Source organism: Bufo gargarizans, chromosome 1, assembly GCF_014858855.1.
Source record: "Bufo gargarizans isolate SCDJY-AF-19 chromosome 1, ASM1485885v1, whole genome shotgun sequence".
Classification (NCBI taxonomy): Eukaryota; Metazoa; Chordata; class Amphibia; order Anura; family Bufonidae; genus Bufo; species Bufo gargarizans.
Genome location: NC_058080.1, coordinates 721,660,354 through 721,678,635, shown reverse-complemented (window position 1 = coordinate 721,678,635; position 18,282 = coordinate 721,660,354). Strand labels below are relative to the sequence as shown.

Sequence of the window (18,282 nt, the reverse complement as noted above, 5' to 3'; positions counted from 1 at the left end):
CTGGACTGCTGCAACTAGGCACGGGGCCCGCTCCTATGTATGCCACTGACCCACATATAAATAGTTGGGTATGGGGCCCCTAGCCATTTGGGGCTCTCCACTCAGCAGTCACAGAATGGCAGAGACTGGCATTTACTCCCGTCTTGGCTGGCAAACAGGAAGCTTTATTTGACCCCCTTCAGCCCACTTCTTGTAGGGGCCAATGTAAGCCCCAGCCTGATGCCTGATAGGAAATAGGCCAGGACGTTAAAGAGACAGTAATTTTATGTATGATAGAAAAAAAATAATAGAACGAGACGAGCACATGATCTAAAATAATCCGCCATATGTCTGATCGTGGCTGCTGCCAAATACAACAGAAGAGTCACAGAATCTCAGTGTATCCTTATTACATGCAGGTGCAGGTGAAATCTGAGAAAGTCCTCAGCCCCGTGTAATGGGCGCAGAGCAGGCGCTATCAGTATCCCATCTACTGATGTCTGCAGGAGGCACAACGTGCCCCAAGCCTCACTGACAGTACCAGTACTGAACAGGCTACACATCAGGAGCGACAACCTAGGAAGTGCAATAGTATAGTAATAGTAAGCGCAGTATAGGATAGTAATAGTGTAGTATAGGGCTACAACGAGTACTCGATTTAAGTCGAGTAATTCGACACAAAAAAATCCTTTTTGCATCGAGGATTCGTTTGTGTCACGTGACCACGGAGCGGGAGTGAAGCGCTTGCTATTACTCCCGCTCCGTGGTCTCCCGCAATGCGCTCTGAATACTCACCTTTCCAGCAGGGGGCCTCCGGACAGTCCACAGCACGTCCATGGTCCCGCGCTGCACTGACGTCCGCACGCCGTGACCTGACACGCTGTGTGACGTCGGGCCCAGAGCAGCGCGGAGTGATGGAGTGTTGGCGGCACCCCTGCTTGAAACGCAAGTTGGTGACACCGAGGGGGGAGTGGGTGCAACTAAGGTCAGGCGCCGGGAGTGCACAGCATCATAGCAGCCAATGATGCTGTGCACTCCGGGTGTCAGGAGGAGGGCAGGCTGTGCTTTTACGGACCGTGTGTCCGTGGTTTAACTGACGTGTGGCCCGGCCTTAGTGGAGAGATGGCACAAGGGGAGCAGAGAGGATGGCACAAGGGGGAGTGGAGCTGATGGCACTGGGTGGGGAGAGCTGATGGCACTGGGGGAGTGGGGCTGATGGCACTGGGTGGGGAGAGCTGGTGGCACTGGGGGAATGGGGCTGATGGCACTGGGGGGGGGAGAGCTGATGGCACTGGGGGAGTGGGGCTGATGGCACTGGGTGGGGAGAGCTGATGGCACTGGGGGAGTGGGGCTGATGGCACTGGGTGGGGAGAGCTGATGGCACTGGGGGAGTGGGGCTGATGGCACTGGGTGGGGAGAGCTGATGGCACTGGGGGAGTGGGGCTGATGGCACTGGGTGGGGAGAGCTGGGGGAGTGGGGCTGATGGCACTGGGTGGGGAGAGCTGGTGGCACTGGGGGAGTGGGGCTGATGGCACTGGGGGAGTGGGGCTGATGGCACTGGGTGGGGAGAGCTGATGGCACTGGGTGGGGAGAGCTGATGGCACTGGGGGGAACTGATGCACTTGGGCTGATCGCTCAGGGGGGAACGAAGGGTGTTGGGGTCTGATGAGTTTTTTTTATAAAGGAAAACAGTCTATTAATTCATTTTTTATTAGATTACTCAATTAATTATAAAAATAATCGGTAGAATACTCGATTGCTAAAATAATAGTTAGCTGCAGACCTACTGTAGTATAGTAGTTTTATATAGTATTGTATAGTAAAGTAGTAATATATTATAGTAATAGTATGTGTTATATAGTAGTAATATAGTATCGTACATTAGTAGTGTAGTAATAGTACGTGTAATATAGTAATAGTATTGTATATTAGTAGTAAAGTAATAGTACAGTAATAGATTAGTATGTGTAGTATAATATTGTTTATAATAGTAGCAGCACAGTAGTAGTATAGTACTAATATAGTAGTAGTACAGTAATAGTATAGTATTGTATATTAGTAGTAAAGTAATAGTATGTGTAATATAGTACAGTAATAGATTAGTATGTGTGGTATAGTATTGTTTATTATAGTAGCAGCACAGTAGTAGTATAGTACTAATATAGTAGTAGTACAGTAATAGTATGTGTAGTATAGTAGTAGTACAGTTCAGTAATACTAGGTGTAGCGCAGGAATAGTCTATTATTGTAATATTCCAGTATAATAATAGTATAGTAATAACCTAGTATTGTATAGTATAGGACTGTAGGATTCACCATTTCATGGATGCGGGAATAAGTATCGCCTGTGGTTCATGAAGAATGGATTAAACTATTAACCGCGTGCAGCCGTCAGAACGGTGGACGCGCAGAACACGCAATGTGAAGCATAGTAGGAAGCTCTGACCTCGCGTAACTCCTAAAGAGAGGCCAAAACGGACACCTCCAGCGCGTTTCTGCGTAAACCCTAGCCTGACCCCCTTCCCACTGAAACAGCTGCATTCAATATGGCTGTTTTTTTAAAATGGCGGCCAAAAACGTTTCCTCCACCAAATGATGCAGCCTCCCTCCCAATTAATACTTGAAGTCTGTTTTCTACAAATGACACCAGTTACAAGGGGGCGTCCAGAGTTTAGCTTCGCCCTGTACAGATCTAGCGAGGACTCTGCAATCAAAGCAGCAGTAATGGTATAAAGCACCATCCGTCTTTCCCTCAACTCTGACCAGTTTCCCAGTCTCCCCAGTATGAGGCTGCCACCACCATGTCTCACTGTGGGGATGGTGCTCTTTGGGTGATGTGATGTGTTGGGTTTGCTCCAGACATAGCGTTTTCTTTGGTGGCCGAAAAGTTCCATTATAGTCTCATCACCACAGCACCTTCCTCCATACATTTTGGGAGTCTTCCACGTGCCTTTTCACAAACTCACAACGCGCCTTATTGTTTTTAGCTGAAAGTAATGGCTTTCTTCTGGCCACTCTGCCACAAAGCCCAACTCTATGGAGTGTACGGCTTATTGTCGTCTTATGTACAGATACTCCAGTCTCTGCTGTGGAACTCTGCAGCTCCTCCAGGGTTACCTTAGGTCTCTGCGCTGCCTCTCTCATTAATGCCCTCCTTGCCCGGTTCGTGAGTTTTGATGGGCGGCCGTCTTTTGGCAGGTTTGCTGTTGTGCCATGTTCTTTCCATTTGGTTACGATAATTTGATGGTGCTCCTGGGGATCATCAAAGATTTGGATATTTCTTTATAACCTAACCCTGACTTGTACTTCTCAACAACATTGTCCCTTACTTGTTTGGAGAGTTCCTTGGTCTTCATGGCAGTGTTTGGTTAGTGATGCCTCTTGCTTAGGTGTTGCAGCCTCTGGGGCCTTTCAAAAAAGGTGTGTATATGTAATGGCAGATCATGTGACACTTAGATTGCACACGGGTGACATCATGTCACTATTTATGTGACTTCTGAAGGTAATTGGTTGCACCAGAGCTTTTTATGGGCTTCCTAACAAAGGGGGTGAATACATACGCACATGCCAATGTTATGTTTTCTATTTCTAAACTATAGTTTTATTTATATATTTTTCTCATTTCACTTCACCAACTTAGACTATTGTGTTCTGATCCATCACATAAAATTTGGACTAACAAAACATTGAACTTAAGGCTGTAATGTAACAAAATATGAAAAAAGTCAAGGGGGAGGGGGGGGGGGGAATACTTTTGCAAGGCGCTGTACAGGTCCTTCTCAAAAAATTAGCATATTGTGATAAAGTTCATTATTTTCTGTAATGTGCTGATAAACATTAGACTTTCATATATTTTAGATTCATTACACACCAACTGAAGTAGTTCAAGCCTTTTATTGTTGTAATATTGATGATTTTGGCATACAGCTCATGAAAACACAAATTTCCTATCTAAAAAAATTAGCATATTTCATCCGACCAATAAAAGAAAAGTGTTTTTAATGCAAAAAAAGTCAACCTTCAAATAATTATGTTCAGTTCTGCACTCAATACTTGGTCGGGAATCCTTTTGCAGAAATGACTGCTTCAATGCGGCGTGGCATGGAGGCCATCAGCCTGTGGCACTGCTGAGGTGTTATGGAGGCCCAGGAGGCTTCAATGCGGCGTGGCATGGAGGCAATCAGCCTGTGGCACTGCTGGGGTGTTATGGAGGCTTCGATAGCGGCCTTAAGCTCATCCAGAGTGTTGGGTCTTGCGTCTCTCAACTTTCTCTTCCCAATATCCCACAGATTCTCTATGGGGTTCAGGTCAGGAGAGTTGGCAGGCCAATTGAGCACAGTAATACCATGGTCAGTAAACCATTTACCAGTGGTTTTGGCGCTGTGAGCAGGTGCCAGGTCGTGCTGAAAAATGAAATCTTCATCTCCATAAATCTTTTCAGCAGATGGAAGCATGAAGTGCTCCAAAATCTCCTGATAGCTAGCTGCATTGACCCTGCCCTTGATAAAACACAGTGGACCAACACCAGCAGCTGACATGGCACCCCAGACCATCACTGACTGTGGGTACTTGACACTAGACTTCAGGCATTTTGGCATTTCCCTCTCCCCAGTCTTCCTCCAGACTCTGGCACCTTGATTTCCGAATGACATGCAACAGTCCAGTGCTGCTTCTCTGTAGCCCAGGTCAGGCGCTTCTGCCGCTGTTTCTGGTTCAAAAGTGGCTTAACCTGGGGAATGCGGCACCTGTAGCCCATTTCCTGCACACGCCTGTACATGGTGGCTCTGGATGTTTCTACTCCAGACTCAGTCCACTGCTTCCGCAGGTCCCCCAAGGTCTGGAATCGGTCCTTCTCCACAATCTTCCTCAGGGTCCGGTCACCTCTTCTCGTTGTGCGGTGTTTTCTGCCACACTTTTTCCTTCCCACAGACTTCCCACTGAGGTGCCTTGATACAGATCTCTGGGAACAGCCTATTCGTTCAGAAATTTCTTTCTGTGTCTTACCCTCTTGCTTGAGGGTGTCAATGATGGCCTTCTGGACAGCAGTCAGGTCGGCAGTCTTACCCATGATTGCGGTTTTGAGTAATGAACCAGGCTGGGAGTTTTTAAAAGCCTCAGGAATCTTTTGCAGGTGTTTAGAGTTAATTAGTTGATTCAGATGATTAGGTTAATAGCTCGTTTACAGAACCTTTTCATGATATGCTAATTTTTTGAGATAGGAATTTTGGGTTTTCATGAGCTGTATGCCAAAATCATCAATATTAAAACAATAAAAGGCTTGAACTACTTCAGTTGGTGTGTGATGAATCTAAAATATATAAAAGTCTAATGTTTATCAGTACATTACAGAAAATAATGAACTTTATCACAATATGCTAATTTTTTGAGAAGGACCTGTATAATGCTGATATAATGCTATAAATCAGCCACACTGTAATAAGGCTCTTTCTGTTGTATAGTTACTGTATAGTCCTGTTATAAAGCCGCCATAAAATTCAACACCTTGTTCTAAAGCTACAGCTCCGTTGGGCCCCATTCACACAACCATATTTTGTATCTGTGTCCTATCTGCAGTTTTTGCGGATTGCACACAGGCCCATTCATTTCTATGGGTCCGTAAAACAAGCGGCTGTCTGAATCCGTGTGGTCGTTACGCAAATTTTAGAACATGTCCTATTCTTTTTCGTATTGCGAAGATTAGTCATTTCTAGTAAGATCCTTTTCTAAAGCTACAGCACTGTTATAGAGCGTTCATTCTTTTATAAAGCTTCGTCTATTATAAAACTGCAGTACTGTTATAACACCGCCATCCTAATTCACAACTACAGTACTGTTAGAACACCGCCATCCTAATACACAACTACAGTACTGTTAGAACACCGCCATCCTAATACACAACTACAGTACTGTTAGAACACCGCCATCCTAATACACAACTACAGTACTGTTAGAACACCGCCATCCTAAGGCCTCTTGCACACAAACTTGCCGTGTTTTGCGGTCCGCAAATTGCGGATCTGCAAAACACGGATGCCGCCCATGTGCCTTCTGCAATTTGCGGAACGGAACAGACGGCCCATTATAGAAATGCCTATCCTTGTCTTCAAAACGGACAAGATTAGGACATGATCTATAATTTTTGCGGGGCCACGGAATGGAGCAACGGATGGTGACAGCACACGGAGTGCTGTCCGCATCTTTTGCGGCCCCATTGAAGTTAATGGGTTTGCACCCAAGCCGCAAAAAATGCGGCTCGGATGCGGAACTAAACAACGGCCGTGTGCAAGAGGCCTAATACACAACTACAGTACTGTTATAACACCGCCATCCTAATACACAACTACAGTACTGTTAGAACACCGCCATCCTAATACACAACTACAGTACTGTTATAACACCGCCATCCTAATACACAACTACAGTACTGTTAGAACACCGCCATCCTAATACACAACTACAGTACTGTTAGAACACCGCCATCCTAATACACAACTACAGTACTGTTAGAACACCGCCATCCTAATACACAACTACAGTACTGTTAGAACACCGCCATCCAATTATGAAACAATATCACAGTTATAAAACTATCATTCTGTTATAAAGTAAAGTTTTAAAACGTCCCCTCTATTGTAAAGCCACAGTACCGTTCTAGATCTGCTATCCTATTATACAGCCACAGTACCGTTATAGATCTGCTATCCTATTATACAGCCACAGTACCGTTATAGATCTGCTATCCTATTATACAGCCACAGTACCGTTATAGATCTGCTATCCTATTATACAGCCACAGTACCGTTATAGATCTGCTATCCTATTATACAGCCACAGTACCGTTATAGATCTGCTATCCTATTATACAGCCACAGTACCGTTATAGATCTGCTATCCTATTATACAGCCACAGTACCGTTATAGATCTGCTATCCTATTATACAGCCACAGTACCGTTCTAGATCTGCTATCCTATTATACAGCCACAGTACCGTTCTAGATCTGCTATCCTATTATACAGACACAGTACCGTTCTAGATCTGCTATCCTATTATACAGACACAGTACCGTTCTAGATCTGCTATCCTATTATACAGCCACAGTACCGTTATAGATCTGCTATCCTATTATACAGCCACAGTACCGTTATAGATCTGCTATCCTATTATACAGCCACAGTACCGTTATAGATCTGCTATCCTATTATACAGCCACAGTACCGTTATAGATCTGCTATCCTATTATACAGCCACAGTACCGTTATAGATCTGCTATCCTATTATACAGCCACAGTACCGTTATAGATCTGCTATCCTATTATACAGCCACAGTACCGTTATAGATCTGCTATCCTATTATACAGCCACAGTACCGTTATAGATCTGCTATCCTATTATACAGCCACAGTACCGTTATAGATCTGCTATCCTATTATACAGCCACAGTACCGTTATAGATCTGCTATCCTATTATACAGCCACAGTACCGTTATAGATCTGCTATCCTATTATACAGCCACAGTACCGTTATAGATCTGCTTTCCTATTATACAGCCACAGTACCGTTATAGATCTGCTATCCTATTATACAGCCACAGTACCGTTATAGATCTGCTATCCTATTATACAGCCACAGTACCGTTATAGATCTGCTATCCTATTATACAGCCACAGTACCGTTATAGATCTGCTATCCTATTATACAGCCACAGTACCGTTATAGATCTGCTATCCTATTATACAGCCACAGGACCGTTATAGATCTGCTATCCTATTATACAGCCACAGGACCGTTATAGATCTGCTATCCTATTATACAGCCACAGGACCGTTATAGATCTGCTATCCTATTATACAGCCACAGTACCGTTATAGATCTGCTATCCTATTATACAGCCACAGTACCGTTATAGATCTGCTATCCTATTATACAGCCACAGTACCGTTATAGATCTGCTATCCTATTATACAGCCACAGTACCGTTATAGATCTGCTATCCTATTATACAGCCACAGGACCGTTATAGATCTGCTATCCTATTATACAGCCACAGGACCGTTATAGATCTGCTATCCTATTATACAGCCACAGGACCGTTATAGATCTGCTATCCTATTATACAGCCACAGTACCGTTATAGATCTGCTATCCTATTATACAGCCACAGTACCGTTATAGATCTGCTATCCTATTATACAGCCACAGTACCGTTATAAAGCTTCAGCAGTGTTATACTATTATACTTTTGATTTGGATATGATGGCTGCTCCACGGTTACCATTGTTTGGAGGGGGGGGGGGGGGGAGAGTGATACTGGGAGCATCAGGAGACGTTCACGAGGAGAGAGAACTATAGATAGAAATGGACAACAGATGATATCCGAGCAATGAACTGGGCCACAGATTGGTCCAACCTGATTGTATGACAACAACAAAAATAGTAATAGTAAAAACAAAAAACAAAACAAAAGGACTCCTACACCTCACAGATAAAACTGGACCAATAACCTGCGGGTATGGTCATGGCGCCGGCATGCGGGATTGCGCAGCTTTCCTTTGAACTCCTATACGGTAAACGTCGATTTTGTCTCCATGTGTCTTAAACATGTTAGAAAAGGGAAAAAAAAACTGAAAACAGAAAAACACCAAATGCATAAAGTTGCTCTTCTCAGAAGGAAGATGTGCGTTTGATGTGCTGCGCAGCAGAGCCTTGGTGGTTTCCCAACACACTGACCCTCATGTCCGAGACACAGAGCCCCAGTGTGTCTCGTAGACTTCAAAGGGCCGAGGGCTCTGCGCGCTTATTCAATCGGGGGCCATTTAATGCCGCGCTCAGATGTTACATTTCATTTGGATCTTGTTTTATGGAGCATTTCATTATCCGCAGAGTCGAAACCTGGAAATGTTTTGTATGAAAACCTGAGTCTCTACCGCAAGATGATTAAAGTAATGGGGGGGGGGGGGGGGGGGATAAGACAGTGAAAGCTTCCCAGGTGCGGTAGATCACAGCAGATGTATATCAAACACGACACCGTGGGAGCAGATCCATCAGTATCGGGGGCATCACGGTGTGGCGGGCGTTTATTCTTAACTGCTCACCAGTAAAATGCATTATACGTGTAGCAGTGCTGAGTTTGTCGCATAGCCTAACTCAGAGTGGAATCACAATGGGTAATCTGTGATTTTCCATCGGACTGTACTTAGACCTACGATAGATGTAGCTGAGCTGAGTTAATCATGTTGCGTAACTCAAAAGAAGGAATCAATATAGGTATCCTGCGGACTTCCGTTAATCCTATCATCTCTTGCACAACAAGGTTTGTTAGATCTAGCAGAGCTGAACCTTTGAGTAAACTTACGTTAGATTCAGAGTGAATGACCAAATTCAGCTCTGCTACATCTGTATCGCGTCTGCAGTACAGCTGGCTTGATAAGCGGTTATCCGGGTTATATTACCATGTACACCATCAGGTCTTCTGAACATCTGCAAGCAACCTCCCCTTCTTCCCCGGGGATTACAGATGTAGCAGAGCTTAATTTGTTGTATTGCTGAACCATATCTGTCGGTTTAGATGAAAATGCAAGCGAACCTACGTCAAAGAGGCACCAAAGACAAACTCAGCCCTGCTACGTCTGCATCCCAGCTGCAATGCAGCTGGTTTGATAAAAGCTTATCAGGCCTATGTCAACCCCCCACGTCCCTTCTGCCTCTGGAATTATAGATGCAGCAGAGCTATGTTTGTTAGAGGTAGTGGTGCAAAACCTTGTCTTTAATGTTATATGAGATATCAAAAATACCTACCATGTTATCGTCCATTACAGATTTATCAAGATGCATAATGGCTGCAGCTTCAATGAGATAAATGACAACTTTAGCTCTGCTACATCTGTATCCAGCTTGCCATACAGCTGCTTTGATAAAGCCTTATCAGGCTTGCATTACCATGCATACCAGTGGGTCTTCTCAACAGCTGCAACCGAACTGCCCCCGAGGGATTACAGAGCTTAATTTGTTAGATGTAGCAGAGCTCACTTTGTGAGAGGTAGTGGTTGCAAGTCTGTAGTTTTATACAACGCAGCTGATAAACCTATTATATTATTTTCAGGCATGGGGTGATCAAGCTGCATGAAAGGGTTAAATGACACATTCAGCTCTGCTGCATTTGTATCCAGCCTGCCATACAGCTGGTGTGATACAGGCTTATCGGGCCTGCATTACCATGTACACCGGCAGGCCTTCTCAACAGCTGTAACCCAACTTCCCCCAGCAATTACTCAAACAATGAGGGGTCTCAGGACGAGTGTAATTTATTCTTCACAGTCCGGGCCCCTGGAGAGGAGCCGCTGACTCCATACTTCTGTGGTGGCGCGGAGACCACCAAACTCATTGCCTTCCCCAGTCACTCACAGCACTACATCCATGCACCGGAGAGACTGGCACCGGGGGTCAGCACACTGACATAGCTGGGCCCTGGCATTTCTGCTGGCATGAAAATACTGGGCAAAACGAATGAGCAATTATCTACAGAGGACGGAAGGATTACATCACAGCGGGTACATCAGGTGTATGTGTGACCAGCAGGGAAATATACACTGGTACACGTATATACCATATCTATCTATCTAATATCTATCCATCTATATATCTCAGATTTATCTATCTGATTATCTGTGTCTGTCTGTCTATGTATCTGATATCTCTCTCTCTCATATCTCTCTATCTAACTATCTCATATCTATCTCTCGATCACATCAATCTATCTCATATCCATCTACCTTATATCTATCTATCTATCTCATATCTCTCTCTCTCTCATATCTCTCTCTCTCATATCTCTCTCTCTCTCCTATCTATCTATCTATCTCTCTCATATATCTCTCTCTCTCTCTCTCTCTCTCTCTCTCATATCTCCTCTCTCTCTCTCATATCTCTCTCTCTCTCTCATATCTCTCTCTCTCATATCTCTCTCTCTCTCATATCTCTCTCATATCTCCTCTCTCTTCATATGAGAGCGAGAGAGAGAGAGATATGAGAGAGAGAGAGAGAGAGAGATATGAGAGAGAGAGAGATATGAGAGAGAGATATGAGAGAGAGAAGAGATATGAGAGAGAGAGATCTCTCTCTCTCTCATATCTCTCTCTCTCATCTCTCTCTCTCTCATATCTCTCTCTCTCATATCTCTCTCTCTCTCATATCTCTCTCTCTCATATCTCTCTCTCTCTCATATCTCTCTCTCTCTCATACTCTCTCATATCTCTCTCTCTCTCTCATATGAGAGAGAGAGAGAGAGAGAGAGAGATGAGAGAGATATGAGAGAGAGAGATATGAGAGAGAGAGAGATATGAGAGAGAGAGAGATATGAGAGAGAGAGATATCTCTCTCTCATATCTCTCTCTCTCTCTCTCTCTCTCTCTCTCTCTCTCTCTCTCTCATCTCTCTCTCTCTCTCTCTCTCTCTCTCATATCTCTCTCTCTCTCATATCTCTCTCTCTCTCTCTCTCTCTCTCTCATATCTCTCTCTCTCATATCTCTCTCTCTCTCTCATATCTCTCTCTCTCTCTCATATCTCTCTCTCTCTCATATCTCTCTCTCTCTCTCATATCTATCTACCTAACTATCTATTTGTGCTTTTCCATTATTAGGCCTCATGCACACGACCGTATGTATCTTGCGGTCGACAAAAAACAGATCCGCAAAAAATACGGATGACGTCCGTGTGCATTCTGTACTTTGCGGAACGGAACAGCCGGCCCCTAATAGAACAGCACTACCCTTGTCCGTAATGCGGACAATAATAGGACATGTTCTATTTTTTTTGCATAAAGGAAATACGGAAACGGAATGCACACGGAGCACCTTCCGTTTTTTTAATGGACCCATTGAAATAAATGGTTCCGTATACGGTCCGCAAAAAAAAACCCCGGAACGGACACGGAATGAAAATACGTTTGTGTGCAAGAGGCCTTAATCTGCTCCGCTTTAAGAGCAGAAGCGCCGGGTCTGTCTGTATAAATGACGCCGGAGGGCCCCACTGATTATAGCCGGGGTCTGGCGGGTACCCCCAGCATTTTAATGGTTATATAGCTCATCTGTGACTCGGCCTCCAAGACAGGTGTGAACGGAGCCTTACCATCCAGTAATCCGACCTTAGATTCACCAGTGACAAGGTGTCTGATTGTAGCAACCACAGGAATCACACCTGATGGCCGTGCCATGTCACTGGGGCAGACGTGTGCGCCCCTAATATCCCTGTGCACCCCGATAAGAACAGATCTGCCCATGAAGAGGATGAGTGATGAAAAGCTTCATACACACTCAGCTCTGCTACTTATGACAAGCCCAGCAACCCAACAGATGACAAACACAACTCAGCTCTCTCTGACAAACTCAGCACCACTGCCATTTGACTAATGTATCCTGCATCTGACAAAATCATCACTTATACATTTAACAAACACAGCTCTGCTAGATCAAACTGTACAATCCTACATATGGCAAACACGTTGTTTTTTTTTTAAATACTTGAAGCACTGATACATCACACAGACTTTGGGATCCTGCATTTTGCTAACTCAACTCTACTACATCTGTCAGGCTCTGGTTTGCTGCATCTGACAAATCCCTATACAGCACTGCCGCAGTTGTATATATGACAAACACAGCTCTACTACACCTGACAAACTCTACACTGCTGCTAATGATGGACTTTAGTATCCAGCAGCTGACAAACTAAGCACCTCTACATCTACAGTGTCAAACACAGCTCTACTACACCTGACAAACTCTACACTGCTGCTAATGATAGACTTTAGTATCCAGCAGCTGACAAACTAAGCACCTCTACATCTACAGTGTCAAACACAGCTCTACTACACCTCACAAACTCTACGCTGCTGCTAATGATAAACATTTTGGTCCAGCATCTGGCAAGCAGTTTCTACTTTTACAGTGACAAACTCAGCTCTGCTACACCTGCCAAGGTCTGAACCATATCTGTGTCACCATTTTTTGGGTAATCCCACCTTTTAAAGATACAGTGCCTGCATATCAGACTGTGCCAGAAGAAATACCCAAAGCAAGGCCTGGTGAATCCTAAACCTGTGACAACATGGTGCCACCTATTGCCAACCCTGCTCCAAATCACAATAAACAAGAAAGGACACAAAATGCCAAAAGTTTCACCCTAAACACAGTAAATGAGGAACACATTTCAACTGAAACAGGAAACAAACTTTCCTTCAGCTCAATTTCCTGACAGTGGGAAAGGTATTTGAAGCCATTACACGTCGCTGGTGCCCCCAGCCGAAGAACAGAAAGAAAAGAAAAAAATAGGCCAAAACTTTGAAGAGACTCCATGGAGCATCCCCAATACAACACAGAGTCCATGTGCCCCCCCCCCCCCCGTAGTTTATAGAAGGGGGGGGGGGGGCAACAATGAATGTCATATGTGAACCCGAGAACATCATAAGCTTCTAAAGGAAAAGCAATAAAAAATAAATAAAAAAAAAAGACTATGATGAGCTGAGTTTGTCATCTGGCCCAGTGTGAACTGGGGATGTTACAGAGGAGCGCAGGTATCACAATGCACAGCCCCCCCAGTACATGTATACAGCCATCTACAATATCATCTGATGAATGAAGCAAAAGATAAAATACTGTGGAAAATAATAAATCTACATACAATAGGCACATTACATATCAGTATAAAACCGTGTGTAGAGCTATAATACACGTCTAACTCACTATAGGTGTTATTAGTGTGTGTGTATATGCAGTGTATATATACATTCACACACATACATGTATATGCAGAAAGTGCACATGTACATATACACAGCCATACACAGACATTAATATAAGAACGCACACAAATATATGTAGATATACGTAGGCAAACCCATACATACACATATATAAACATACATACATATAGTACATATAAACGCATACATTCAAATATACACACCTACATATACATATAAAGCACACACATGAATACACACATACATATGACTGTACACATACACACATAAACATGCACATGTATACATACAGTACATAGAAACATACATAAATACACACACACCTACATATATATGCACACACATGAATACGACTGTACACATACACACTTAAAACATACACATTAATATACACAAATACACACATATATACATAAGACACACATTATTACACACATACTGTACACACATATATACATAAGACACACACATATACTGTACACACATATATACATAAGACACACATATACTGTACACACATATATACATAAGACTACACACACATACTGTACACACATATATACATAAGACACACATTAATACACATATAATATACATAAGACACACATACTGTACACACATATACATAAGACACACATACTGTACACACATATACATAAGACTACACACATATACTGTACACACATATATACATAAGACTACACACATATACTGTACACACATATATACATAAGACACACATACTGTACACACACATACTGTACACACATACATAAGACACACATTAATACACATATAATATACATAAGACACACATACTGTACACACATATACATAAGACACACATACTGTACACACATATATACATAAGACACATTAATACACACATATATACATAAGACTACCCACATACATGTAGACACTTATACACTGCAGACCTTGAACATTATCTGTTTGCTTCTAATTCTAAATATTTTCAGTAAGATTTATAAACAATTTTTAATTTCCAGCCCTGCACAGACAGGGGCCCCCGGACCCCCCCCCTGCCCCTCTTATGGATACTTATGCAGATATAGTGTGAGAATTCGGAGTGCAAGGACAAGAAGCGGGGGCAATTAGTGTAATTGTAGGTTTGTGTCAATGATATAAGTCATGCGCATATTTGTGATGGATGATCTCAACCACTTAGGTGCAGAAAAGACCCAAAATCCCCAGGAGCCATGAGCCCAGTCATTAGCGCCACCGTCCAGGTGCAGCAGCCCCAGCGCCCCTCTCCCATCTGATCCGAGAACGTCTCCCCATAATATAACCTGCGCCTCACGTCACAGGGAGGCCGAAGAGTTACAGCCATTTCATGATACTGCTGCAACACAAGTGGCCACGCTGGGAGACCGAAGTAGCAGAGTCAAGTTTGTCACTTGGCACAATTTATTGTAATATTTTGTGGCTGTTCCACACAGGCCTTGCGTTTAAAGCAAGGAAGTATGGTAACCCCCAAAACCAACTCCTAGGTGACAGAAAGAAGTGACAGCCTCAGCTCTGCTACATCTGCAGAGCATGAACTATTTAATCAGTGCTACTTATCTTATACCATGGAATGTGCTGTAAGGTCTATGGACACCACCGTGTGTTTTCTGCAGAGGGATGATTTATCGGTGATGCCTTGAAATTCCTCAGCATAGGGGGAAGTAGTGCAGGGAAAAAGAAGAAACTGTGGGCCAAGAATTTATTTTACACACTTTCAAGAATTTTTGAAATTTTTGGTTTGATAAATTAGTAATTTTTGGAGGAAAAGGTCAAAAGGTTAAACGCATCTACAAATATATAGAAGGCGCTATAACATACAAGGTGGTCACATGATAAGCTAAAAGTCATGGCAAACCCCCAACCCCCCCCAAAAAAAGAACAGAGGCTGCGAAGTACATTTCGAGCGGGCACACACATGGCACACACATTCTCTGCAAGATGCCTGGCACAATATCAAAAAGCATACAACGCGAAATCCCTGCCAGAACAATACCCGCTTCATCATAAACAAAAACCCGTGTGTCGCGCCGACGTTTTGTTTTTTTATGGTAAAGAATCAGCAACGTCGACGAAAAGACCCTCGCGGTTTACACGACTTCCGCACCGATCGCCCACCATTACAAAAGATGGTCACAGTTACCAAAATTTCACATTTACATTAGTTTATTATTTTTGCACGAAGCCGCCATTGATACAGGTCCAGGGGGGGCATCATTTTTTTTTTCTGTATATTTTTGTCATCAGCACCAATTGTAGAGTTTTTATGACATTTTGAGATTTTATTTTGACATTTTTGAATCTTTTTAATTTATTCACAGCTTGCAGTTGGCATAAAATAGAATTTTTGTCAATTCCCACAAGTTTTAGGTGCAATTTTTCAGAGTTTCTGTACAATTTTCCTCCTTGCTCTTGCAAATGATGTTAACCGTATCTATCTATATTATATCTATGTTTCTGTCCATCATTTATCAGATATCTATCTATCCATCTATGTATCTATCCATCCATCTACTATCCATCTACTATCCATCTACCCATCTACTATCTATCCATCCATCTACTATCTATCCATCCATCTACTATCTATCCATCCATCTACTATCTATCCATCTTTCTGTCATATCCATCATATATCATATTTATCTATTTTATATCTATCTATCTTATATCTATCTAATATCCATCTATCTACTTGTCTATGTATGTATGTATGTATATATATATATATATATTATATTTATCTATTTTGTATCTATCTCATATCTATCTATCTACTTGTCTATCTAATATATATATATATATATATCATATTTATCTATTTTGTATCTATCTATTTATCTATCTATCTAATACCCAATAAATGTAAAAAAGTTCCCAAATATGCGTCCTTGACCCTCAGGGGGTAATGGGCCTAGCAGGACAGTGTGACAGGAGCACCTTCCTGTTGGCCCCTTACCCCCTGACCTGGGACCAGTAAAGGACCTGATGAAGTGAGAGGGTAAAACTATACAAATGTGAAATTGTGACTGCATGTTTTCACCATGACATTGCTTTAACACATGTTGTTTTTTGTTGTATCCCCCCCCCCCCCTCCCTTTAGAGACGAAAATCCCTTTTCTTTCCCATGGCACAGGGGCAAGAGGAAAATCAACTTCCAGATGGTAATAGAAAACCTGCAGCTGAACTAGGGAGCCAAATGCCACACATACTTGTGTAATCCCACATATGTGCACCTGAAATCCATCAAAAAGAGGCAAAAGATAAACCCCAAAACGTGCAAATTCTATAAATATTCAAATGTTGCAATTGTTACATTGTATACATCCTACATTAGACTCCACAGAGAATCCTCGTCCCTTCCGCAGGTTTTTTTTTCCCCTTCCACCCTGCGTCTAGCACATTGCTCTACCCTCCAGCCTGTCTCCCTGACTGATTTTCCTCAGGTTACCTCTGGACAGAAAACCGATCTGGAAAACCTCACAAACCAAGAGGAGAAACACTGTGCCAATTGTACGGTAAAAATCAACATTCATGGAAATAAAAAAGAAAGCAAAAAAAATTCCAAAAACTTTCTATTCCACCCTGGCCAATAAAAAGCATTACAATATATATATATTTTTAAATGGCATCACAACATCATCATAAAAAATTGTATTGCAGCATCTCGACACACTTTTAATTTTTTCTGCTCAAAAATAATACTTTTGCCATACAGTCCTGCATTAAGATACTGGCGTGGACGTGGGGTGCACACACACACACATCACCTACAAGCACAAATGTACATTTTTACAGTTTGTGTGTTTTTTTTCTTCTCTCGCCTAGGTCGATGTAGCAGAGCCGGATTGGTCGTTAAGCAAGGAGATATTACACAAGACCGCCGGCAGACTCCCATCGTGAAAGCCTCAGAGAGTTACGAAAGCACGCAGCCCTCAGAGAGTTCGATGACAAATTCGGCTCTGCTACATCTGTCCAGGTCTGTGTCTGTAGGCGACATAGTAGCGGGGGTCTGGAAAAGCACAAGTTGAGGGCGCACAGAGGGATTAGACACAAGAAGACGAACACAGAGGAGAGGGAGACACAACACAGCATTCTGCAGCTACTCCTGCTTTTTTTTAGTTTTTTTTTTTTTCTCTCATCCTTCGCTCACAGCAGCAGTCGCAGCGATGCTCGCAGCCCCAATCGTTCATGTGATCCGCATTCCTACGACAATAAAACTTGTCAAAATTACACCTTTAATTACAGACTTTCTCTTACCGCTTTCCCATTATAGTAGTACATCAAAGAGTTTCCGCCCAGTCCCGGGATTGGGTATGCGCAATACATAGTGTCGGGTTCTTTTTTCTCCTCTGTCCCACTCTTAACAACTTTTTATTTCAAACTCGCTGTCCCTTTTTTCACAACAATTCCTTCACTTGCATTTTCCCATATGGCCAGGCCAAGCATGGTGAATATGCAAAGCAGGGAGAGACCATTCCTGACGTTCGGGTGGGGGGGGGGGGGGGGTGGAGAGGAG

The 18,282-nt window shown here is 43.0% G+C and overlaps 1 protein-coding gene across 14 annotated transcripts in view; it reads right to left on the bottom strand.

Moving 5' to 3' along the window:
• The window catches only part of TCF4 (transcription factor 4), a 374,657-nt gene that overhangs the window by 97,779 nt on the left and 258,596 nt on the right, over positions 1-18,282 (bottom strand). For 2 of the 14 annotated variants that reach the window (XM_044276372.1, XM_044276374.1), the window contains exon 1: positions 18,024-18,212. The exons of 10 other annotated variants lie outside the window; for them this stretch is intronic. In XM_044276372.1, coding sequence (XP_044132307.1) covers positions 18,024-18,092 — 69 coding nt within the window. In that variant the 5' untranslated portion in view covers positions 18,093-18,212. Of the gene's footprint in view, positions 1-18,023; positions 18,214-18,282 lie in introns of those variants that run through there. 2 more of the 14 variants (XM_044276375.1, XM_044276373.1) reach the window with 2 other exon arrangements.